General features: G+C 41.7%; 1 protein-coding gene across 10 annotated transcripts in view; it reads right to left on the minus strand.

The window, feature by feature from the left end:
• Positions 1–811: 811 nt before the first annotated feature.
• Positions 812–27,542, minus strand: part of LOC128688263 (5-exo-hydroxycamphor dehydrogenase) — a 47,461-nt gene continuing 20,730 nt past the window's right edge. For 5 of the 10 annotated variants that reach the window (XM_070086628.1, XM_070086626.1, XM_070086625.1 and 2 more), the window contains exons 3-11: positions 26,703–26,815; positions 25,760–25,913; positions 24,974–25,192; positions 22,961–23,099; positions 13,548–13,609; positions 12,081–12,207; positions 11,254–11,372; positions 1,770–1,978; positions 1,130–1,339 (exon numbers count right to left, since the gene is read on the minus strand). In XM_070086628.1, coding sequence (XP_069942729.1) covers positions 1,781–1,978; positions 11,254–11,372; positions 12,081–12,207; positions 13,548–13,609; positions 22,961–23,099; positions 24,974–25,192; positions 25,760–25,913; positions 26,703–26,815 — 1,131 coding nt within the window. In that variant the 3' untranslated portion in view covers positions 1,130–1,339; positions 1,770–1,780. Of the gene's footprint in view, positions 1,340–1,769; positions 1,979–11,253; positions 11,373–12,080; positions 12,208–13,547; positions 13,610–22,960; positions 23,100–24,973; positions 25,193–25,759; positions 25,914–26,702; positions 26,816–27,542 lie in introns of all 10 variants that reach the window. The other 5 variants (XM_070086630.1, XM_070086629.1, XR_011392190.1 and 2 more) reach the window with 4 other exon arrangements.

Consider the following 27,542-nt stretch of genomic DNA (forward strand, 5'->3'; position numbering starts at 1 on the left):
AAAGAAGAACAAGAGCTATTTAGAAAAAGGAGAAAAACCTAGATGTATGTATATATATATGCATGTGCGTGTCTGTGAAGTGTGACCAAAGTGTAAGTAGGAGTAGCAAGATATCCCTGTTATCTAGCGTGTTTATGAGACAGAAAAAGAAACCAGCAATCCTACCATCATGCAAAACAGTTACAGGTTTCTGTTTCACAGTAATCTGGCAGGACGGTAGTACTTCCCTGGGTGGTTGCTGTCTACCAACCTACTACCTATAAGGAGGGGTGTTAATGTTGCAGTTTAAAAACTGTAGTGTAAAGCACCCTTCTGGCAAGACAGTGATGGAGTGAATGATGGTGAAAGTTTTTCTTTTTCGGGCCACCCTGCCTTGGTGGGAATCGGCCAGTGTGATAATAATATATATATATATATATATATATATATATATATATATATATATATATATATATATATATATATATATATATATATATATATATATTATGTAATAAAATATTCCTATTGGTAAAAAAAAATAGTTTAAAAGATGGGGTGGTAGGGGAAGTGGAGTATTCAAATGGCTTCAGGAAGAAATCCAAATATTCTTCCTTGAAGCCTTTTTATCCACTTCTCCGAGGCTATGGGTCCCACAATTTACACCAGAGGTGGACCCCATATATATATATATATATATATATATATATATATATATATATATATATATATATAAACGTAAGTTTATAAGGTTTTCCTTTTTTTAACGAGAGTTTGCGAACAATATGCAAACATAAGTTACGACGGAGAGTTGGCAAGTAAAGTTTGCAAGTAGAGTTGAAGCCTTTATGTTGAGAGCGTCACTTAGCGCTGACAGATCCTGGAGATGATATCAGCGCTCTCAGCCCAACATGAACATTATAGGTGAACAAAGACAGAACAAACACATGGAACTATGGACGCGTGTCTAGCAAGGACAGTGACTTCTGGATGGAGGAGGACAGGACCGGCAAAACGGTCCACCGGGGTCCACCACAAGTGGGAGCTTCAGGTCTTGTTAGTGCTAGGTCTTGGCAGTGCCAGAGTGCCAGGTCTTGGCAGTGCCAGAGTGCCAGGTCTTGGCAGTGCCAGGTCTTGTGAGTGCCAGGTCTTGTGAGTACCAGATCTTGTGAGTGCCAGGTCTTGTGAGTGCCAGGTCTTGTGAGTACCAAATCTTGTGAGTGCCAGGTCTTGTGAGTGCCAGGTCTTGTGAGTGCTAGGTCTTGTGAGTGCCAGGTTTTGGACTCTCTCACACAGACTAGAGCTGCGGGTTGACTGCAACTCGGAGGAACTGACCAGAGCGAGCCACCTCAACAGCGTTCTGTGCAAGAAGAAACATTCATGACCCATACGGGTTTGGAACAGGTTTTTAATATAATAATAATAATAATAATAATAATAATGACAAAATAATAATAATAATAATAATAATAATAATAATAATAATAATAATAATAATAATAATAATAATAACAATATGAACACTAAAATAAATAACAATAGGAACAATAGCAAAATAATAATAATAATAATAATAATAATAATAATAATAATAATAATAATAATAATAATAATAATAATAATAATAATACCAATAACAATAATGACAATATTAACAAAAGTAAAAAAAAAGATAATATTAATATTACTAATATTAACAATAATAATAATAATAATAATAATAATAATAATAATAATAATAATAATAATAATAATAATAATAATAATGGACTCAACACACTTCACAATACCATGTACAAAACTACAAGAGAGGAGAACCATAGGAGACATGGTTATGACGTATAAGATACTCTGAGGATTCGACAGGGCAGAGACAGTTTATGGATAAAGAAGTGTTGGAAACAACGACCATAAACAGTTTTAGGAGTAAGTATGATGGTCCCAGCGAGTCGTGGAAATATGTGTGGCCGTTTGAGGCCGAGACTCGATTCCATCTCCCCTGAAAGCAGAAAGAGGAGAGTACAAATACACAACACCTGGCAGTTGCAGAAGGGTCGAGTTCAAGCTCCTGGCCCCGCCGCAACTCGGTTCATTCTCTCCTGGCCGCTAGAACCTTATCGTACCTCTTCTTAAAGCTAGGCATGGATACTGCCTCTACTACTTTACCAATAGTTCAAACAGGCTAGTACTAATAATAATAACAATAATAATATTTATTTCTACAAGTACATGTACAAGGTATATAGGCCTAGCTGACATCACTGACATCGGTTTACCCCTGGTTATCGGCCATAATCTGTTCCTGAAGGTCGGCCGATAACCGAATTAATATTTCCTATAAGAATTAGTGGAAATACAATTAATTAGTTCCATACAAAAATATTCACAAAATTTTTTTTTTTTTTACGATTATGCAAGTATTACATACCTTTATTTGAAGGCTAATGCTGGCTTCTGGAAGATAGGGAGGAGGAAAGAGGGAGGAGTTAGTGTTTGGAAGGGGAATCCCCCTCCATGAAGACTAGGTAGCAAAGCCTTCTCTGGGGTTACTTCCCTTCTCTGTCTTTTAATGCCACTAGGACCAGCTTGAGAGTCACTGGACCCCTGTTTCACAAAATAACTGTCCAGAGTGCTCTGTTTCTGGCTTCTCTTTAAGATTTCCCTGAAGTGGGACAGGGTTTTGTCACTAAACATGTTGCAGATATGGCTTGTTTCAGCTTTGTCTGGGTGGTGTTTCTCTATAAAACCCTGCACCCTGGTCCACATTGCATACACCTCTTTAATCTCTGAAGAAGGCACCTCCTTCACTCCCTCTTCCTCCTCCTCCTCCTCCTCTGAAGCAAATTCCTCAGCTGCAATCTGTTGCTGTTCAAGTCGAAGCTCTTGCAGCTCTTCAGTGGTTAGCTCTTCCCTGTGGTCCTCCACCAACTCTTCCACATCCTCGCCACTCACCTCCAACCCCAGGGACTTACCCAGTTCCACAATAGAGTCCACAGGGTCGGGAGGGTCAGGGTCAGGGTCAGCCTCAAACCCTTCAAAATCCCTCTCTTGGACACAATCTGGCCACAGTTTTCTCCAAGCAGAGTTCAAAGTCCTGGAAGTCACTCCCTCCCATGCCTTACCTATAAGGCTTATGCAATGGAGAATAGTGAAGTGATTCCTCCAGAACTCTCTTAGGGTCAACTGAGTGTCCGAGGTCACTTCAAATCACTTTTGAAACACTGCTTTTGTGTAGAGTTTTTTGAAGTTAGAAATGACCTGCTCTTCCATGGGCTGGAGGAGAGGAGTGGTGTTAGGAGGCAAGAACTTCACTTTTATAAAACTGAAGTCCCTAAACACTTGGTCTTCCAAGTCTGGAGGATGTGCTGGACCAATATCCAGTACCAGGAGGCACTTGAGTGGCAATTTTTGTTCCAGGAGGTATTTTTTCACACTTGGGCCAAACACATCATTAACCCACTCTTTGAAAATTTGCCTTGTGATCCATGCCTTATGATTAGCTTTCCACATCACACACAATCTATTCTTCATGACATTGTTTTTCTTAAACACTCTGGGATTTTCTGAGTGATACATGAGTAAAGGCTTCACTTTGAAATCCCCACTAGCATTACCACACAATTAAAGAGTAAGCCTGTCTTTCATAGGCTTGTATCCTGGCAGTACCTTTTCCTCCTGGGTAATGTAGGCCCTGTTTTCGCATTTACGCTTCTTAAATCTAGCAAACCATCCTTTGCTGGCCCTAAATTCACAAACTGCAGCACTTGTTTCAGGTATTTTCTTTGCACGATCTTCATGCAACTGCTTTGCCTCCTCACAAATGATCGACTCCACAACGCTGTATCCCACTAGTTCTTTTTCTTTAATCCACAATAATAATAACTTTTCCATCTCTTCCATTATCAGTGTCCTTTGTTTAGTTAAAGTTACTCCTTTTGCAACATTAGCATCTTTGATTTGTTCTTTCTTTGCCAGGATGGATGTAATTGTTGATTTATTCTTGCTGTACATCCTGGCAAGTTCCACCACCTTCATACCACTCTCAAAGTTTTCTATCACTTCATGCTTAAATTCCATGGTGTTTCTCACTTTCTTTATCACAGGAACTTTACTAGGAACTTTTTTTTGGATCCATGGTTGCTTATTTCACAGTTGCACTGCAAGAAAACCCACTAAAAACAATGGTAAACAAGCGAAATGTTTGGATGTATGACAGAAGCTTCCTCAGCCACTCATAGACAAAGCCAAACGAAGTGCAAGCTGCCCTAGCCAGTGGATCGACACGTCCAAAACGGCTGATAACCCGGCTCCGAAAACCCCGCTGATAATCGAGTTGGCCGATAACCAAACCGGCTTGTAGCCTTGTTATGCAGAGTATTTCGGGGAATTTTGTCCCAGGATGCGACCCACACCAGTCGATTAACACCCAGACACCTATTTTTACCGACAGGTGAACAGGGACAAGTGTCTTAAGGGGACACATCCTAATTTTTCACCCGTACCGGGGATCGAACCACGGACCTCAATATGTGAGCTGACATTACAAAATATAATATGTAAAACTCATTTAAGTCTATAAATTAACACAATCCTCCCTACAGCTAATGTTACACACCACACTTACAACTCCGTGTGGGTACACCCCCCCCCCCTCCCTGCTCCCTCATCCTATCACTTAACCCAAACCTGTTGGAGCTACCCAACAGAATTACGTGATATGAACAACACTTTTATATACACATCCCTCTCATTGTTCGCATCGCTGTTGGGCCGTGCGGACGCACTGCGCAGTAGCTCCTACTACACCTGGTTACTGCGCATTTTCACTGTTCAGACATGGCGGAGTACACCGGCAGGAGAATTAATACAGTCTGCATTGAGCTGTTGAAGGGTTCTCTGAGCCCTGATTCGACGAACGTCCTTCTTCCTGCGATTATTAGGGATTTATATGGAATCCCTAATGAGGAGCTGTATGGTGTGGCTCTTAATGGGATGAGACGAGTTTTTGTGAAGTTCCTGAGGACTAGTTACTACAGCAGTGTGGTGGAGGAGTATCAGGAACGCCGAATGTGCCTCAACTCGACGTTGGATGTATGCATGCATGACGTGTCTACTTACTACACGTGGGTACGAGTGAGGAATGTACCCTTTGAGGCAACTAAGTTTAGTATAGTGGAAGTTTTTAGAAAATATGGAGTCATTCATGAAGCTAGAGGAGGGGTATGGCGGGATGGACCATATGAGGGCCTCCCGGAAGGGTCATACAACATCAAGATGACCTTGAAGACGCCTATACCTTCGTATGTCATGTTGACGGGTACCAGAAATCAGGTATATGTCTCGTATGTGGGGCAGAGGAGAACGTGTCGTCTTTGTGGCTCTTATGACCATATAGCGGCGCAATGTGCACGCAGAGTTGCCCCAGGGGTGTCAGCCCCGGTAGAGGAGGTCCAGCAAGCGAGTGTGGTGGAGGCGGCGAAGTCTGGGACTCCTCTATGGAGTGAGGAGGTGGAGAAGGAGGGTGAACAGATGGGGACGTGTGTCACTCTCCCGGTGGAGGATGGAGATCCTACTCCAACGCCTGTGGTGGTGGCGGAAGTGGTGGAGTCGACACAGGAGGTGTCCTTGGAGTCAGTGCTCCAGGAATTCTTGGAGGAGGCTTTGGTTGGAGAGGACATGGGTGGACGGACCAGTGAAAAGCAGCAATTGCAAGGGCAGAGAGAGAAGACGGAAGTAGCAGGGAATAATAGAAAGGATACACTTGTAGTGGCAGAGGTGCACAGGGAGGATGTACCTGAGGAAGAGATGGCTGTGGGAGGCAGCTCTAGGAAGCGGCCAGCGGGGCTGACTGAATTAGATGACGTTTTAACGCCTGGGCAAAGACCAGGTAAGAAGGCATGGGCAGAGGTGGTTCGCAAATCCCCTACAGGGGGGGGAGTACAGGAAAAATCGGGGGGGGAGAGACAAGGGGGGGTAGGGGGTCTTATTAAAAAATGTAATAAGGAAAGTGTGAGCAGCTTGAAGGGGAGTGTAAGCAAGCCACAGCGGCACAGAGGTAAGCCGCCTTTCCTTGACCATTCAGGTGTTTAACGTTAAATGCTAATGGCCTAAAGACTGAAGTAAAAAGGGTATGGTTGGAGTGGTTCCTCAAAAGGTATGACGTGGATGTTTGTTTCTTACAGGAGCATAACCATAAGTCAGGTAGTGAGTTGCGATTGAGAGGCTATAAGTTGTTTGTAAGCATGGCAATGCTTTTAAAGGGAGGAGTGGCTGTTTTAGTAAAGGAGACCAGTCCATTGCGAGTCATGGGGTGGGAGGTGGGGGGAGGGGGGAGTGGGGAGGGTTGTTCGGGTGGATGGGTGGTGGGGGGAGAGCAGGGTATGTTTTGTGGGAGTTTATATGCCAGCGATTGGTAATGTGCGGATAAAAACAGACTTTGTTCGGGATGTATTGTTATACTATCTCAGGGGTTTACCTGCTATCGCGATAATTGGAGGTGATTGGAATTGTGTGATTAGGCATGCAGACGTCATACCTAGGGGGGCGGGGTGCGTGTTGGGTGTCTTACGGGATGCATTGCGTGATGTCGGGGTTGTAGATGTGGTCGGCAGGGGGGGGTTTCAGGTCGAGCACACCTATGTACAGGGGAGTTATGAGGCAAGGTTGGATAGGATTTATGTGAGGCAGGGGATAGGAGTGGAGAGGGTTAGAACAGTAGACGTGGGTTTATCTGACCACAGAGCAGTGTTGGCTGACCTTCGGGTGGATGGCATTCCGAGAATCTTTCAGAGTTATTGGAAATTAAATGTGAGGCTTTTACAGGAGGAAGATCAAGGTTGGTCCTTTCAGACATGGTGGAAAGGGTTTTGGGAGGCTAGGGATGAGGAGGTGGATTTGCTAGATTGGTGGGAGTTGCAGGCAAAGGTGCAGATTGCGGGATTTTTTAAGAAGAGGGGCAGGGAACGGGCACGATGGAGGTTTGGATTGCAGAATTATTTAGAGGGCCAGTTGAATGATTGTTATGGGGGGGGTAGGGAGGGTGTGGGAGGAGTTATGGGGGAACTTAGAAGTCGTTTAGTGGAGATGCATAATGAACGTTTTGATGCACTCAGGGTTAGGGCAGGATTGGAGGATGTACTAAAGGGTGATAGACCAACCGGGTATGTACTCCGAAAATTCAAAGACAGACAGTTGAGGAATACGGTGGCACATATTGTCGTGGAGGGAGGGGAGGGTTATGTGCAGGGACAGGGTCTCTCTGACACAGAGTTTATCAGTAGGTATGCTGATTTTTGGTTTACGGAGAAATGGAAGAGAAGGGGAGGGGTGGTTGGGTTAGAATCATTTAGAGCTATAGGGGTTCAGCAGGGTGTGGGGCAGGGGGATCGGGTTTTGTTGGAGGGAGGCATTACGGGGGCAGAGGTGGGGGAGGTGGTGAATGGGTTGAGTCAGGGGAAGGCACCGGGAATAGATGGGTTATCTAATGATTTTTACAGAGCACATTGGGAGGATCTCAGGGAGTGCCTAGTGGCGGTTTTGAATTATATGATGAAAAGTGGTAGAATGGCGAAAACACAGAGAACTGGGGTTGTTGTTTTGGTGCCAAAGAAGGGGGGAGAGGAGAAGGGTTTGGGAGATTATCGTCCGTTGTCGTTAATGTGTACGGATTACAAAATTTTTGCGAAGGTATTGGGTAACAGATTAAAGAAGGTAATTGGGAGTAGCGTACATGAGGGGCAGTATGGGATACCGGGACGGACTATGAAGAATGGCCACAGTGTGATAAGGGATTTTATAGAGAACTGCCAGGGAGGGGGCGTCCTTGGATTGGATTGGGCTCAGGCCTATGACTGTGTGAAGAGGGACTTTTTGTGGGGTTGTTTGGAGAAATTGGGTTTTGGAGGGGGGGTAGTGAGGTGGGTGCGCACTCTGTATGAGGGGGCTGTCATGAGGGTGCAGGTTAATGGTAAGCTGGGGGGGGAGGTGATGATGGAACAGGGATTAAGGCAGGGTTGCCCGCTGTCGCAGTTGCTCTTTGCATGTGTGCAACATCCTTTCTTTGAGGCTGTGGAGGCAGAACTGCAGGGGGTAGGGGGGGGAAGAATGGGGGGAATAGTAGGTTATGTAGATGACACAACTGTGTTAGTTACGAGTGGGGAGGCTTTAAGAAGGGTGGGTGAGGTGATAAGGAGTTTTGGGAAGCTTTCAGGAATGGCAGTTAATTTAGCAAAGTCTAGGTTATTGGAAGTAGGAACATGGGTTGGGGGGAGATTGGGGGAGGAGATGGGATGGATGATTTGTGACAGAATTAGGGTGTGTGGGATATGGTATATGAAGCAGTTGCAGGAATGTAGGAGGCTTAACTCAGAAACAGTCACGAATAGGGTTATAGGTAAGTTAAAAGGTTTGAGGGTCAGTGAAGTGGCGTTACAGCAGAGGGCGTTGGTAATTAACTCGGTGGTGTATAGTAAGGTCTGGGGTGTGGCGGAGGTGTTCCCTTTGAGGGTGCAGGATATACAGGAAATACAGAGGAGGGTGTTGAGGTTTGTGTGGGGGTTTGGGAGGGCCTGGTTGTCCAAGGATGTGGTCATGACGGAGGTGAAACGGGGGGGTCTAGGATTGTTGGCCTTAGGGCCTAGGGTAATGGCAATATATATCAAGCAGAGGTATCTAAGAGTGGGGGGGGAGAGGGGTGTTAGGGTGGATAGGGTGATGAGGGATGCTAGAAACTGGTGGTGTGGTAGGGATTTGAGAAAGTGTGAAGATGTAATAAGATTCATGTTGACAGTGGGGCAGGTTAAAAGTTTGAAGGTAAACACGGTGGTGGGTGTGGTGTGGGGAAGGGGTGTATTGCAGGGGGTCGCAGTATACCCCATGTATAACTGGAGGGTCATATGGGGGGAGTTCAGGAAGATTAGGATACCAGCACGGGTTAGGGAGATGGTATACCGTTTCCTCATGGGTGTGGTTGCATCTAAGCACATGTTGCATAAGATGGGGTTGGTGAGAGAGGCAACATGTTTATTCTGTGGGGAGGAGGAAACTGCCTATCATGTGGTATATTTTTGTTCATCTTTGGGCGTGGTGAGAGTCTGGATGGCGGGGGTTATTAGGTTGTTGGGGGGGGGGGAGTTGGTCTTTTCTTAGGTCTTTGTCGATGGATGTTAGTGGGGTTGAAAGTGACGTGGGGAGGGCTTTGATGTATGTTATGGCAGATTATTTGCACGTTTCTTGGGGTATGAGGCAGATTACAGGGCAGTTGAGGATAAAAGCGTTAGCAGCAAGGTTCTTTAGGACAAGGTGTAGAAATAGATTAATATATGGGGGAAGATGGGAATCAAGTTTTTCGGTAGGTTATCGTAATCTCACTGTAGCACAACTTCTCAGGGAACAGGGGGGGGGCAAGGGACGGGTCTCCTTTAATGTGAGGGGGGCGGTGTAAGGTTGTGCTAGTAGTGTGGAAGGTGATGAGAGAGTGAGCTAGTGAGTGCGTACATTCGTGAACTGGTTATGTTCCTGAGGTTTATTTGGATTTGCGTTCAGTACCATGGTTTCATTCAATAACACCTGGAACGTCATACAATTACATTTTTTGGTTTGGGGATATTATTGCACTCATTGTCAAGGATAGGTGGCTTACGCAGCTGTTATGGTGTTTTATGTCAGGCAGTACTAAACATGTACAAAAATGGTACTGCCAGTACTGCCTCTTTATTGATATGAGATGTGTTAAAAAATTAAAATTAAAGCAAGGAAACACTGTACGTCAAGAGTACGTTAGTATAGGATGATGCTTGTTTATTTGTAGTTTTAAACACTTTCATGATAAAAAAGTACTTTCCTTTCAAATTGTACTCCTATATAGAAGAAGTTTGTAATACTTTTCACACATTCATGTAGTGAATTTACAATGTCAAGGATGTTTAATTTGTGTGTCAGATAGGGATAGGATTTTATGCAAGTTTGATCTTAAGCCAGGATTTAGTTAGTTGTAGAGGAATGTTTCAATATGATAATTCTAGTCTGGGATTATATTTAATACTTATATAAGCTATTTTCTAAACGGAGCCAGCATGTAATGTATTCTCTTATATTTTACGAGTAAACTCCATGTTATGCAATGTAATGACAGTTTGAAGTTCATGGTTGATGCTTTATTATTATTGATATTAAAAATTGTGGGTGTATATCCTTCCGCTTATACAGGTGTGTATAGCAATGTAATGTCCATATTTGTTTGCCTATGTACTTTTATTTTTTTTTTGTGATTTGTTTTGTTTTTGCATTACCAATTTCTGGTAAATACTCATGAGGGTTTAATGAGGTGAGGGTATAACCCTAATTGTTAGGATCCTTAAGGTATTTCTTAGAACGGTGCATGTAAATAATTTTTGTCTGCACTGGCTTTATTAATTATTGTAAGAGGAGGAGTTTTGTAGGACATGTTGTTGGATGTGTAGCTGGTGGTAATATGGCTTCAGCTATAGTGTTATTTAAGTACGTGGATTTGATTTGTTTTATAGTATTTAATGGTTAACATGTCTTTGGTTATGTGACGTATGAATAGCATATATGTATATGTGTATTGTGTTTTTTAAATAAAATATAAAAAAAAAAAAAACCATAAAAATAAACTTAGTCTCAAAATCCAACACATGTAAGCCTTTACACATTTAAACATGCAATTCCAGTGTTAAAACAATCACACAGCTTCAACTATGACATTCAAGCTCTATACAGCTTATATGGACATTACATAGTGCTATTGACAACAGTACAATACAACATAAAATATAACCATGACACAAGTAACACATAAAGACTGTGCCTAGCACGCACCTAACCACAAAAACCTATAACACCACTGTTGCCCAACTTTATTTACACTATCTGACGTGCATTAACCTCTTTACTCTCAAAACAAAACTGAAAATTGCAGAACACCAGTGACGAACAATAATGCACAGACATTAATACAAACATATCACATCATATCTCTGGACACCGTGCATGATCACAGCATCAACACTATGCAGTGCAAGGCACCTAGAAAACAAGTTGGAGCAAACACATGCAGTTATTATAGCAAATCTCCAAATTACAATGTCATTACCGTAAATCAATATTACCACACACAATATGTATAATAAGTATAAAGTCCTGTCACACAAAAACTGGCCAGCTCCACAGGTGCTTTACCAATCGAAAGCGCGTACAAATGAGTACAAGCAAATGAACATGCACGGGTGAGTGCAGATAGGTAAGGATACTCACCCTAAAGTCTGAGAGAGAGTAGGAAGGTCCCAGGAGGGCATGGAAGGGATACTTGTGGTGGTGGTGAAGCAGGAACCTGACTGCCTCCTGCAGGTGCTGCTGGCTGTAGTTGTGCACTCCTGCAGAGTAACTCTCGTTAGTGATCTTGCTGGCCAGGGGTGCAATAACAGGATCCTTGGATCAACAACGGTGGTAGCAAGGAGTACAACAGGATCCTTGGATCAACAACAGTGATGGCAGGAAGTATAACAGGATGCTTGGATTAACAGTGATGTCAGGGAAAATAATATCAACTGGTTTCCGTGGCTTCATCTCCTTTCTTCTGTTCTTTCTATTTTCATGCGTTTTTTCTTGCATTCATTCTTCTCTTTCATTTCTTCCTCTCTCTTTCATTTTCTCTTTTTTCTGCTCTATCTCTTTTATACTCGCCCTTTTTTTCTAAACCTTTCATTATATAACCCTTTATCCTTTCTTTCACTCCCCTCCCTTCTCCCTACCATCTCTTTTCTATCTCTTCCTTCTGTATTCTACCTTCTTCGTCAGTCCTAAGCTTCTACTCTTCTCTTCCCTACCTCCTTTCTTACGTTCTTTTTTCTACCTCTCCCTCCCTATATCCTATCCTACCCTCCCTCATTTTCTCCCGTACCTTCCTTCCTCCCTATCTACCTCCCTTCCTCAATCTCTCTCTCCTTCCAGTAAATACCTTTCCCTTCCTCTTTACCTCCCTCCCTACCTCCCTACCTCCGTCAAGTAACTACCTTCGTTCCTTTCCTTCCTGCTTCCCTCCCTGCCCTCCCTTCGTCCCTCCCTCCCCTCCCTGTACATACCTACAACAGTGAGACACTTGACGATGAGGTCCTGGGCACTAATGTTCATGTGTGAGTTTGAGTGAACAAGGCCGGCCAGCACATACGTCCCTCCTGCCCTCAGTGCCCTAACACCTCTACTCAACACCTGCGGTACAACGACAACTATTATTATTATTATTATTATTATTATTAAACAAGAGCGGAGGATACATATACCGAGGAATATATGTATCCTCTACATTAATCTCCGTTTTAAGGATTAAAATATTCTTAATCGTGTAGTCGATAGCCTTTAAACCCTATTAATCAACGACAGTAGGTACATCAGCGCGACGCAGGTTTACCTGGAGTTTACCTGGAGAGAGTTCCGGGGGTCAACGCCCCCGCGGCCCGGTCTGTGACCAGGTTCCAGCAGTAATGTAGATATTTTTCCTGTAATGTAAGTTAGTACTGTGAAAAAAAAGTTCCAGAAAAACAGTGTCAGCGAATAATAAATTTAACTTTTTTCACATTACTAACCTTCTACATTATATATAAATTACCTTCTCATATTCATGCAGAAAACTGAATAACAATCAACAATGTATATAGAGAGGGAAATATTTTTTTACGTGTTTTTGTAAAAGTTATCAGATGAATTATGACCTAAATGATCTATAATAAAGTCGACACTTTTTTTTTTTTTCGTCTGTCCAAAAAAAAAAAAATGATGTGAGCACATAACTAGTGTGTATTTTATGATGGTAATCAGACTTAGATGTTCAAATTTAGTTACATAATTGAAAAAAGAGAAGCGGTACATTCTCATTCGTTGGTGGTCAGTGTGTTGGGTTTCAAGCCTGTCGGCTTGGCAACTTGTAAAGACCAACACAAAATGAAATATGATACGTGTGCAGTACTGGTGTATGTTAATGAGGAAACGTTTTGCCATGAATTGGTTTCTTCAGGACTGAAGAAGTCTTTCGGGGCCAAACGTTTTCTCGTTAAAATACCCCTAAAACAGCACATGTACCTTATTTTACGGTGATTAAAGCTGTGTGTCACCTGTACACCGCCAGCCAGAGGCACTAATTCCTAACACGGGGGTTACACTAAAATTTATGTATGTAAATACTGAGATATACAACCCTCGAAGCGTATGTACATTTCTGCTTTCAGAGTATACACAGCCAGAGAGATATATAGAGTGTGACGATTATTAGCATAATTGGTTGGTTGATATATGAGGTTTGAAGCCTAGCGACTACACGAGGGTCATCTAGGCTACATATCACCTGTACACCACCAGTCAATAATACCTTCATTCCTAAAACAGAGATTGGTCTCTGAGGCATATACGTAATAAGATATCCAGTATGCTTATCCATGCGCATATATGCTGCTGCTCCCAGTGCATATACATCAAGAGAAAGATATTTCTCAGTATATATATACAATATTCCAAATGATATTCGTTAAAATAAACTAACCTGGTCTTCAACTTGCCTGTTTGTTGCCACACACTTCAAAGACGACGTCAACGCTGTCAGTTTGAATAAGTTCCTCCTCTAAAAGAGAAAGTGAAAAAAACTTTTAATGTCCCGTGGCTCGGTTGGTAACGCACTCGCCTCACACAATGAGTGCCCGTGGTTCAATGAGCCAGTTTAGGAAGAGAACTAAAAGGTACCTAATGCATGAAGATACAGTTAAGGAGGAAAGTGATTTCTCGTATAGTTAACATTGTTGTACTTATTATTGTAAGCTGATACTCTCTTTAATGTTCGTGTAAATAACTCAGTTTACAGTTGAGTTACTTAGCCGTTTTATTTTTTAGGGCATAATCATGCCGGGGCATGATTTTACCCTAAAAAATGTTACAATGTGTAATTTCATCAAAAATGTAATTGTACATTATAACCTTTACAAAGAAATAAATCTTTGTGTTTGTCTTACTGTAAGTTACAGTCTGGCTTTAAATAATAAGATATTTTAATGACCCCGATGAAAATACATCACTTCGACCTCTCCTTTTTTGGGATTCCTGGTGGGTAGTTTGCATATGTGTTATTATGTATGATAATTGTACTAATGTGTACCTGTACCTAAATAAACTTACTTAATCCCCGGGATGTGTGGGAACGTTGGGCATGTTTCCTTACACCTGCTGCCCCTGTTCACCTAGAAGGAAGTAGAAACCTAGGTGTTAGGATCAAAGGACCCAGTGGAAATAAGACAGACCTACTTCCTTTTAGGTGAACGGGGGCAGCGAGGTCTGTCTAGGTTATCTTGGGTGGCTAACCACTCCCTCGGGATAAAAACCTTATCTCTTATCTTAAGCTGTGAGGTGGAAGTATACCTCATATATGGCTGGGCTTTGAAATGAGCCGAAGTATGATAACTACTCTTAGTCTGTAAAACTGATTTGTATAAACAACAACTACTATAATCGTTTTAGGATAATTACTCCTCCAAAACTGAGAGAAAAATCTTCCCACAGAAAACGGTAGTCATTATAGGATAGTTACTCCTACAACATAGCAAAGGAGAACATCATAGAGAAAACGCTACGAATTATAGGATAAACAACACTAAACTTAAACTACCCTAACATTATATATTTTTTCTAAATATTTTTTATTTGAAAACAGTTAAGGTGCTATGATGAGCTGATCATAGTGTGATGATCTGCTCTGACAAAAATGTTATTCCCTGGAAAGGAATTATCAGGCTGCACTATGAGGAATCATTGAGTAACTTTATCATGGTTCTCAGTAATATTGATTGGTACACAGGATATACTATATATAGAGAGGTGTATTTATAATATATATATATATATATATATATATATATATATATATATATATATATATATATATATATATATATATATATATATATATATATATATATATATATATATATATATATATATATATATATATATATATATATATATATATATATATATATATATATATATATATTCCCTGGAATAATAATAATAACAACAATAACTTTATTTACTACAAATACATGGTAACCAGGTCTAGCTGATATCAATAACTTACTACTATATAGAAAGCTGCTTGTTATGCTGAGCATTTCCCACAAATTAGGTCAGTTTTCGTCCCAGGATGCGACCCACACTAGTCGACTATCACCCAGGTACCCATTTTACATTGATGGGTGAACAGTGACAGCAGGTATCTAATGGAAACACTTCCCTAATGTTTTCTAGCCGTACCCGAGGAGATTTGAACCCCGGATCTCAGTGTGTGAGCCGAGTGCGCTACCGATCGAGCGAGAAAGATACATAATAATTAACACACAGTTTACCTGATTGAGCTGCCCCTAGCGTTGGTTGGTGGAAACTTTATTTTCTCCAACATGGCGCTGAATAGCAGAAGAAGAATCAACACTGTCTGCATTGAGATGATCCGTGGTGCTGTCACAGGATCCAACATGGATTTATTATTACCAGCGATCATTCGCGATACCTATGGTATAGCAAATGAGGAGATATGTGGTGTCGCATTAAATGGAATGACAAGAATCTTCGTTAAGATGACGTCTGCACAAGTCTACGAGGCAGTGGTCGACAAGTATCAGGAGACCATCATACAGGTTAATACAGCTGTGTCGGTGAGACTTCATGATGTATCTCGACACTACACCTGGGTGAAAATCAGGAATGTGCCTTTTGAGGCGACTGATTTTGATATTACCAGTGAACTGCGTACTTATGGGACGGTTCACGTAGCCACAGCAGGGAGATGGGCAACTGGACCGTATGCAGGTGCGCTGGAAGGCGCGTATACAGTTAAAATGACTCTTCGGCACCCTATTCCTTCATATATTGTGTTGAAAGAATTAAGGACTCAAGTCTATGTAACGTATGCGGGGCAACAACGTACGTGTCGGCTATGTGGGTCATATGACCACATCGCGGCGCAGTGTGAGAAACGAAGTGGGTACCCGGCACAACAGCAACGGCAACAGCAGCAACAGCAACAGCAGCAACAGCAACAGCAGCAACAGCAGCCAGTGGACGAGGTTGGCGATGAGCGAGAACAGTCTCTTGCTACACCGCCCCAACAACGGTTGTCATGGAGTGAGGAGGTAGACAAAGAAAAGGAGCTTGAATCGCCAGTTGTAACGCTACAAGGAGAATCTCAGTCATTGGACATACATAAGGTTTTTGAGGAGAGACTACCTAATATGGGTGAAGAAGTGGCGGCGTCTTTGGTAAAGGCGTTGGATGACTTGTTAGAGGAATCGGTCCTAGATCAGGTGGAAGATCCAGGCTCAGTTCTGGGGAAGGCTGTGAATGATGGTATGGCAGAAGATGACGGTTTGTCGACGAGAGAGTCTACAGGATTGAAGGTGCATGCAGTAGAGGTGGAGGTGCATCAGGAAGGTGCTTCAGATGTCAAAATGCAGGTGGAGGGAGGGACACGAAAGAGGACTGCAGCATCATCGGATTCTGATGATGTGCTAACTCCTGCCCAACGCCCTGGGAAAAAGTCTTGGGTGGAGGTACAGAAGAGAGGGAATGGTGAAACCAAGGATCAAGGGAATGCAAAGGTGATTCCCAACAAAGGGGGGAGGGACAGAGGTGTTGCAAAACGAACTGGGGTAAAGTCAATGCCGGGGACAAAAGGAAAACCCATTTGTTGAATTCAAGTGTTTTACTATAAATATTAACGGGTTGAGAGCTGAGAGGAAGCTTAAGTGGTTTAATGAGTATTTGGTGCGACTTGGCGTGGATGTGGTATTCTTACAGGAACATAATTTTAGGCCTGGTTATGAGTTGGATATGAGTGGTTATAATGTGTACATGGAACATGCGACACGTTTGAAAGGTGGGGCTGCCATTTTGGTAAAGGAAACTAGCCCGTTTATAGTAAGGCGTAGTGAAGGGGGGGAGGGGAGGGTAATTAGGGTGGATGGAACTTGGGGTAGGGTTCCCATTAGTTTAGTATGTGTATATGGTCCGGCTGAGGGTGACGTGAGTATTAAAACTAAATTTGTTCGGGACGTGCTGGTCTATTTTTTACGTGGTTTACCGAATGTTGCAATAATAGGCGGAGATTGGAATTGCGTGATACGTCATAAAGATGTGGAGCCCAGAGGTGCGGGGTGTTGTTTGGGTATATTGGGGGATATATTGACCGGGGTGGGGTTAAAGGATGTGTGTGGGGGGGGAGGGATGGTAGAGCATACCTTCATTAAACGAGGTTATGCGGCGAGGTTGGACCGAATGTACGTGCCTAGTGCGGTTACTGTGCGGAGGGTGGATGTGATAGATGTGGTTTTTTCGGATCATAGAGGAGTGGTAATAGATGTGGATATTGAGGGTGTGCCTCGGAGGGGTCCATCATTTTGGAAATTGAATGTAAAGTTATTAAAGGAAGAGGATAGTCTTTTGTCTTTTGGACATATGTGGGATCGTTTAGTGGTAGAAGCACCAGGGGATGGTGCCATGGTTAATTGGTGGGAAACAATAGCAAAAAAACGTATTAAGGAATATTATATTAATCGAGGGAAGAGATATAATCAGTTACAATACGGTTTTCAAAAATATTTAGAGGGGCAGTTGCGCGACTGTTATGCACAAATTAATGCTAATTATCCTGTTATTGAAATTGAAAGTTTGAAGGAAAATATCCGGAATTTACAAAATGAGAGGTTTGATGGGGAAAGACTTAAGGGCGGGATTGAGGAGGTTTTGTGGGGAGATCGGCCGTCGGCGTGTGTGTTGCGGAGTCAACACACACGTCGCAAGGCAATGGAGTTAATGGGGTTGAATGTTCAGGTAGGTATGCAAGGGTATAAAGTGGACCAGGTGTTGACGACGACTGAGGGTATGAGTGGGTATATTGATGCTTGGGTTAAGTTGAAAACGCAAAGTGTGGGAATAAGTGAAATAGCATTACAGTCAATTGGAAGGTTTGTGCAGTGTGAGTTGACAGAGCATGATCGATTCGTTTTGGAAGGGCCGATAACGGAGTGCGAGACATGGGTAGCTTTATCCGGGGCGCAATTAGGAAAGGCACCAGGAATTGATGGGTTGCCCAGTGACTTTTATCTCCAAAATTGGAGCGTTTTAAAAGAATTTTTGGTAAGATTATTCAATATCATTAAGCGGGATCGGGTTTTAGGGGCACAGCAGCGGATGGCTGTGGTCGTTTTAGTGCCTAAAGGTGAGCCATTAACAGTTAAAGACTATCGTGCTATTTCGTTATTGTGTGGTGATTATAAGATTTTTGCAAGAATTTTAGCTAACAGAATAAAAAAGGTCCTGGGTAAAGTGATCGATAAGGGACAATATGGGGTGCCGGGAAGGTCTATGTATGACGGGCATGGTTTGATTAGAAGTTTTATTGAAGAAAGAGTAAAATTGGGAGTGGGGGGGGTGTTGGCTATAGATTGGGAGGCGGCATATGATAGTGTAGAAAGGGAAGCGTTATGGAAGATTATGAGATGGCAGGGGTTTGGAGAGGAAATTATATCATGGGCCAAATTAATGTATCAAGATGCATCCTTGCGGGTGCAGGTAAATGGAAGGTTAGGAGAACAAATTCAGATGAGCAGGGGTCTACGTCAAGGTTGTCCCCTTTCACAAATTTTTTTTGCGTGTTTACAGGATCCCTTTTATAGAGGAATTAGGGCCTTATTGGCAGCAAATGGGGTTGGTGACGAAAGGGGTGGGGGGGCTGGCATTGTTGGATATGTTGATGACACAACGATTTTAGTAAGTGGTAACAGGGATTTGCCTCGGGTGGAAAAGTTAGTAAATGTTTTTGAAAAGGCTTCTGGCATGTCAATTAATAGGGAGAAAACGAAGTATATGGATCTTGGAGATAGGTTAAGTGAGGAATGTGAAGTAGTTGAAAGGTGGAAAAAGGTGGACCAATTACTGATATGTGGGATCGTTTATGTAAGTGATATCAAGTTAGCACAACAAATAAATTCAGTGCGTATTGTAGATGGTGTACTGAAGCGCCTCAGTGGTTTACGAGCTGCACACTTAACTTTGCATCAAAGAGTAATTACAACGAATGTCCTATTATATAGTAAACTTTGGCATGTAGCAGCAATATATCCGATACTTCGTAGTGAGATACAAAGGTTACAAAAGCGCGTTTTTAGATTCATTTGGGGTACTGGAAGCGAATGGTTAGGTAGAGCGGTTGTCACACTCCCGGTTGGCCGTGGAGGGCTGGGTCTTATAGCTGTTGAAAAGAGGATTATGAGTGTGTATTTGAAACGTAGTTATAAGCGGGAGGGGGGGGCGAGGGAAGGCGGACTTCATAAGATACGTCAGGATATGCAACGGTGGTGGGTGGGTAGGGAGTTCATAATAGGTGAGGCAATGTTACGGGTCATCATAAACATGAGCGATCCTTCACATATTAAATTGGGAAACCTTGATGGGGTGGAAGGTAAGGCAGTGGTAGCAGTGGTAGAAGGTGTTTATCCGATGTATGATTGGCGTAATATCTGGGGGCGTTTGAACAAATTACGTTTAAAACCTAAAGTACGAGAAGTAATGTATAGATTTTTACATGGGATCTTACCGTCTGGAATGGTTTTATTCCATAAGAGAATACGGGAGGATGGGATATGCAAGGCTTGTGGTGGATGGGAGACTGTTTTCCATATAGTGTATTTTTGCGAATGTATTGAACTAATAAGGGTTTGGTTGGGTAAGGTAATAAGGTTAGTGGGAGGGGGGGGTTTGCAGGTGTTGAGGGTTTTAAGCTTAGACATAGGTGGGGTGAATCAGATGGTAGAGAATGCGGTAGGGTATATAATTACGGATTATATTTATATGTCTTGGGCTATGAGAGGAGCGAACGTGTGTGAAAGAATTAATGCATTAACAGCAACTTTTTATAGGACAAAGTGTAGAAATAAGGAGGTGTATGGGGGGAGATGGGAGAGGGATTTAAGTGAGGGTTATAGGAATTTCACTTTACGGGATTTACGGGAGTTGAAAGGCAGGTAAGGGGGATGAAATGGGCTGGTTTCCTAGAATGGTCGGTAGCGTGATGAGTTTGATGAATGTTATATGAGGTATGTCCCGGGTGCAATTTTAACATTATTTGTTCTGAGTGTTTCAAGTACAATACAGTTATATTTGGAATTATCGACTTATAACTATGTATGTGTGTATATATATGCATGTGTTGTATGTGTGTATTTGTGTATGTATGTGTATGTGTATGTATGTGTATATATATATGTATATGTATATATATATGTATATGTATGTATCTGTATGTATTGTATGTATGTTTACTTGTATATATCTTTAATGGTTTTTCTCATGAACATTTTCAATGATATACAATACATATTTTCTATGCGCATTTATGATTTTGATACAATGTGTAAATGTCAAAATGGCTTTTTATGTTCCAGTTTAATTTACAATTGTATTTTTGTAAGCACAATTGATTTGGTGCCAATAGAAGTATGTAGTTTAAGAGTTTTACGAACCCTTGAAGTTGTAAGAATTGGATGAAGTTATTCATGGTTGAGTTGACGGAATATTATAACTGACGTTGTAAGTGATTGTGTTCACTTAGACAACATACTTTATATACTTATTTATATGTATGTACATGTATGGTAAATTGAAGTCTGATTTTAAAGGTGAAGAGTGGGTTTTCCTTTTTTTGTTCTTTTTTTTTTTTTTCTCTTGATGGTAATACAAGGTTGTATCATGTACACCAACAAATATGGTTAGGGGAATGTGGTAAAATTTTCGTGTTGATTAGACATTTATAATACAGATGAAATATTAGGCTTAGGTTAGGGTAAATTTATGATAATTGTGAAATGTTCTTTGATTCAAACTGCTCTTTATTATACTTGTATTTTATTATTCTAGTGTAAATTAAGAGCAAGGATGATTAATTTGAGGAAGTTAATATAGGTTTGCATGTTTTTGCGAAAGTTACCTTATCCACATGTAGCTAGTATAGGACAATTTTAAGCTTCGGTATCTGATTTTATATGTAGGTAATAGTGGTCATATTTGTTATATTGTAATGTTATTCGTTAATGTTTCAATATCTAATGTAACGTTTTTTCAGTTATTTGTTCATATATTGTCATCTTTAGGGTTTTTCCTTTAGTCTATTGTCTATTGTTGGTTTTAAATAAAATATAAAAAAAAAAAAATTAACACTTCGAAAATCCTAGAGGAACTAGTCCCAAATGTGCACACGGAAATCACACCCTACGAAAGCATAAGACTCGGCAGACGTGCAACATATCCCCAATGAGAAGCTAAGAGACAGCACAATAAGCATTAGGGGCCCAAGATTGTTAAACTGCCTTCTAGCACATAACGGAGATTACCAATAGACTCCTGACTGTCTTCAAAAAGGCGATAAAAAGGCACATAGTCAGTATCTGACCAGCTGGGTTGTGGTTCGTACATCAGTTTATGTGTGGACAGCAGTAACAGATTGGTTGATCAGGCCCTGATCCACCACGAGCCCTGGTAACGGACTGGGCCGCGGGGGCGTTGACCCCCAAAATCCCTCCAGATATAATCACAAACATACATCAGGTAGAACGAGTTACACCAGTAAAGATAAAGCCGCGACGCACCACCTTGCCTTTTTTCCCAAATCTTTGAAATAATAATATATAAGCAAATATATACATTTATAACGACAGAAAATACTTTTAACCTTCATTAATTTAGCTTCAAAACATAAAAAATACCAGTGATGGTGTAATATACTATATGCTAGACTCTGCCTGGGAGGCAGATTCTATACTGCCTTGGAGGCATTCGGATTCGATCCAAGGAAGTGGAGGGCAAGTCCAATTCCTTGGCTTAACAGCCGCTCACTGACATCAAAGAACCTCCCTTGAGGGCCATTGATGCTAGAACTGTTGTTTATCACAATATATCACATCTTTGTGCTTCAACTACAACCCCAGCCTACCAACAGAGGGGTGCCACAGGACAGCGTCCTAGGTCCTCCATCATTCATGAACCGCATCAACGACTTACTTAACACCTCTCAGGAACTTTAATGAGTCCTGTTTGCAGATGACACAACTTTCGTTATAAGAGTCGCAGATTGTGTTGTCCTCAGCAACACCGTCAACGAGGAGCTCGTAAAACCTTCTACATCACTCTCAAGACCTTCTATATGTTGTTCGTGAAAAAAATATTAAATATAAAATAGAAAGACAAGAAGAGGAATAATAATAATAATAATAATAATAATAATAATAATAATAATAATAATAATAATAATAATAATAATAATGATAATAATAATAATAATATCTTTATTTCTACAAGTACATGTACAAGGTATGCAGACCTAGCTGACATCATTGACATATAGAAAGCCGCTTGTTGTGCTGAGCATTTCGGGCAAATTAGGTCAGTTTTGTCCCAGGATGCGACCCACATCAGTCGACTAACACCCAGGTACCCATTTTACTGACGGCGAACATAGGCAACCGGTGTATGGAAACACGCCCAATGTTTCTACCCTCGCCAGGTATCGAGCCCAGCTTCCTTGCCGTGTGAAGCGAGAGCTTTAGCCACCAGGCACGGTGCCAAGGTATTCCCCTTGACTACAAACTGAGATTCAACACTCACACCCAACACAGATCTAAGAATATTCCTAAAATTGTTGGTATTCTATCAGAAACACGTTACTATGTACCACAAGCATTACTCGGTACCACTCTGCTCGGTCCCTCCCTCACTCCCAGCATCTGTGAATAGCGATCTGTAACAATCATCTAAAATACATTGTTACCCCACATAAGTTCGTAATTATAATGACCGAGTGTGGTTCCACATTATCCATCCCCCCGCCTCGCCTCACAACGTAACAACACACAGCGGGTGTTCCCACCATGTAACTCACCATTGTCGGGGTGCAGGGCTACTGCGCCGAATTCAGCAGCCCGGGCCAATCTGGTCCTGCTGAGGTCCACGCAGAACACCTTCCTGAAGCCTCTCTCCTTCAGGAGGGCCAGGCAGTACACGCCCATCAGACCAGCTCCCTGATGGGCAAGGATGATGGACTTAGTGATTGGATGGGGGACGGGGTGTCCGGTGCTGGTGAAGAGCTCTTGATCCAAGGAATAACAGCTATCCTTCGTTCCTCGGAGCAAACCTGATTACCACTTATTGATCTCTACGGTTTAGTGCTTTCTCGTGAATATAATAATAATAATAATAATAATAATAATAATAATAATAATAATAATAATAATAATAATAATAATAATAATAATAATAAACGCTACTACTAATTCTACTACTGCTATTTTTACTACTAATAATAACAATAATAATAATGATAATACAAAATCTGAAAAATAATAATGTGTAAATTACTTTATGTATGTCTCATCAGTAGTAATCCAGAGATGAACCAGACAATCACTAAAAGTCTTAGTAAATGTCTAGAAGTAAACACACGTAGATCTAAGTGGGTTGTGAAAACATGTAATTATTCTAAGATTTATAACTTGCACGAACTGTATTACTGCAGACAAGAGCATCTCACCCCTTTATGGATGAACATTTCACCCCTCTATGGATGAACATTTCACCCCTCTATGGATGAACATTTCATCCCTCTATGGATGAACATTTCACCCCTCTATGGATGAACATTTCACCCCTCTATGGATGAACATTTCACCCCTCTATGGATGAACATTTCACCCCTCTATGGATGAGCATTTCACCCCTCTATGGATGAACATTTCACCCCTCTATGGATGAACATTTCACCCCTCTATGGATGAACATTTCACCCCTCTATGGATGAACATTTCACCCCTCTATGGATGAACATTTCACCCCTCTATGGATGAACATTTCACCCCTCTATGGATGAACATTTCACCTCCCTATGTGGAAGATGTGCTTATTTTATATCACATATCTGCCCCATCTATGATTACGGGGATAACTTGAAATATGAACAGACTGACTGATTTAGTGACCAGATTTAGGCTTTGTTACAAGCACTTCTGGAAGCCTGTAGCAGCCAGGCTCATGTTTGTTTATAATTACTTCTGGCAGTTTGGCAGAGACACAAATAAGGATTACACTAAATGCAAGTATGTGGCCAGCTCTATATCTTGAACACTATGTGCTTAATTGTTCACTTTTTGAGGAATATAGAGAAAATATAAAACCCTAAATGGTATAGATATCTTAATGAAAATTAGATACCAGATATATTAAGAAAATTAGATACCAGATATATTAAGAAAATTAGATACCAGATATATTAAGAAAATTAGATACCAGATATATTAAGAAAATTAGATACCAGATATATTAAGAAAATTAGATACCAGATATATTAAGAAAATTAGATGCTAGATATATTAAGAAAATTAGATACCAGATATATTAAAAAAATTAGATACCAGATATATTAAGAAAATTAGATACCAGATATATTAAGAAAATTAGATGCTAGATATATTAAGAAAATTAGATACCAGATATATTAAGAAAATTAGATGCTAGATATATTAAGAAAATTAGATACCAGATATATTAAGAAAATTAGATGCTAGATATATTAAGAAAATTAGATACCAAATATAGTAAGAAAATTAGATACCAGATATATTAAGAAAATTAGATACCAGATATATTAAGAAAATTAGATGCTAGATATATTAAGAAAATTAGATACCAGATATATTAAGAAAATTAGATACCAGATATATTAAAAAAATTTTGCTTATAACAGATAAGTGAACCTGAGATATAAATCTAGATGTAGTACCATCCATAGGATGGATATGAGGTGCACAGTAAACTAGCCACTTCGGCTGCAACACAGAAATCAAATCCCGAGTTGGACCACAGACTTGTCTCTCTGGACCACAGCACCAAGTGTACCTACCTGGACCAGAGCCACCGAGGCTCCTGGCTGGCCGGGCGTGGGCGTAGGAGGCAACTTGGAGAGGGCGTTAACCATGGTGGCCAGGGCGCAGTTGATAGGGGCAGCGAGAGTGGGCGTGAGGTCGGGCGGGAGGGCCACGATGGGAGTGTTTGGCAGACACAGAAGATGAGTGGAGTAAGTGCCAAAGAGTGCCACTGAAGACACTAGCGTCTGGCCCAGCTACAGAAGATAAAAAAAATGATTTAAGTGCCACTGGGTATTTTTTTCTGGGCACGGGGTATAAACCTGCCCTCACAGTGCAAGCCTGTGTACTGCCTCTACATCAGGTGTAGGAGAGGCCTCAGCACACCTACATCCAGGTACCTCACTTTTAGGTGAATACTGGCGACAGGTGTAAGGAGACATGCCCACCCGTCTCGTCTTCACCTGGGTATCGAACCTGGGTCATGTCGGTTGTGAGGCGAGTGTTCTACCTGTCAACTATATTTGTTGCCTGTGAACTTAAGTCATCCATCTGTATAACTCACCTGGGTGAGAAAGTGCATTTGTTGTGCAGGTGTAGAAAGCAGGAAAAGGAAGGTTGAGAAAGCAGGGAAAGGAAAGCGTAGAGAGCAGGTGAAGACAGCAGGGGAAGACAGGTGTAGAGAGGAGGGTAAGACAGGTGTAGAGAGCAGGAGTGCTAGGTTTAGAGAACATGTGAAAGCAGGTGTAGACAGCAGAGGAAGGCAGATGTAAACAGCAGAGGAAGGCAGGTGCAGACAGCAGGGGAAGGCAGATGTAACTCACCTTAACGACAGAGGTGCACTTGTTATTCAGGTGTAGAGAGCAGGGGAGGCAGGTGCCACAAGGGGCACAGATGCCCCAAGTGACACGGTCACCTACACTCACACCCTCACGGTGTGACCTGACCACCACACCGCAGCCCTCGTGACCCAACACACTGCCAGGGGTCAAAAGTCAAGAGAATCTGTGTTTAATAGTCGTAAAAGACTTTAAAAGAGAGGGAGACAAATATGTCTTGTAAACAAAATGAGATAAAAGTCTTATTTAACGCTGAAAGGAAGAGATAAAGACCTTTTGTAAACAAAGGGAGATAAAGGTCATTTAAATCATAAAGAAAACAATAAAAGTCTTAACATTTGAAGTCAAGAGAGTTTTAAAAACGTATTTATAAACACAAGTGTGTAATATACACTGGTCAATATTTCGTCTGCACACAAGAGCCCTTCAGTCTATTGAAGAAGTGGTTATTGTGAGACCGAAATATACACTTATAACTACTATCAGACTGGACTAATATAATTTTCTTGAGGCCTATATGTGTCTTTTTTTTTTTTTTTTTTTTTAAATTTCCGAACCTGAGACTAGTTTTGTAACTGAAACATTAAGAAAAAACATTCAGTTTCTGCGTATCATTTGTTTTCGTTCAGGCATTGATTCTGGTCTCCTGGGTCATGTATACACACATTATTTGACAAGGATCATTCGAGAAACTAGCTCAGTCGTGGGTACGACTCTTCCCTTGGGGATGCCAGCCCCAATAGTCGACTAGCACCAAGGTAACTAGTTACTGCTAGGTGTACAGAGGTTACTAGTGTAAGGAGGCTTGCCTATTCATCTCTCAAACAGCCTGAGTATCAGACCCTGGTCCGTTGTGGACCGAGAGCTGCAACTCCGTGTTGCAAGATACATTTCCAGTGTTGACAGTCACAGCAGTGGGAGGACCTACCAAGGGTGGTCGTCGGCAGTAGTGCCTCTGGAAGGGGTGCCACCTAGCAAGGTGCCACTCAGTGTTTGTACGTCCCAGCCGCAGATGGTCGCCAGCTCCACAAGCACCAGCACCTGCAATAAGAACGGCTGCTCTCAAGACTTCTTAAGCAACATCAAGAACAAGTATGACAGGGCCCTCCCAGGCCATGATGAAAAAATAATCACACGAAAATCTATAGGTATATTATTGCTACAAAACTTCTCAATAAAGATTTATTAGTCTCCCCGCCACCCACACGCAAAAAATACTTTTACCGCATCGGCCGTTTCTCAGCAAGAGAAGGTGACTCGCAAAGGAAACAGGAAACACATTCACCATCATTCGTTCAGCAGCTCTCTTGTCTGAGAGCCACGGTTGTACAGTTCAAGTGACCCCCTCGAAACACCTCCGGAGTGCAGGTACTGTACTTACCACCTTCACCACTCCTCCAGAGTGCAGGTACTGTACTTACCACCTTCACCACTCCTCCAGAGTGCAGGTACTGTACTTACCACCTTCACCACTCCTCCAGAGTGCAGGTACTGTACTTACCACCTTCACCACTCCTCCAGAGTGCAGGTACTGTACTTACCACCTTCACCACTCCTCCAGAGTGCAGGTACTGTACTTAAACCTTCACCACTCCTCCAGAGAGCAAGTACTGTACTTCCCACCTTCACCACTCCTCCAGAGTGCAGGTACTGTACTTACCACCTTCACCACTCCTCCAGAGTGCAGGTACTGTACTTACCACCTTCACCACTCCACCAGAGTGCAAGTACTGTACTTACCACCTTCACCACTCCTCCAGAGTGCAGG

This window comes from Cherax quadricarinatus, chromosome 19, assembly GCF_038502225.1.
Source record: "Cherax quadricarinatus isolate ZL_2023a chromosome 19, ASM3850222v1, whole genome shotgun sequence".
NCBI lineage: Eukaryota > Metazoa > Arthropoda > Malacostraca > Decapoda > Parastacidae > Cherax > Cherax quadricarinatus.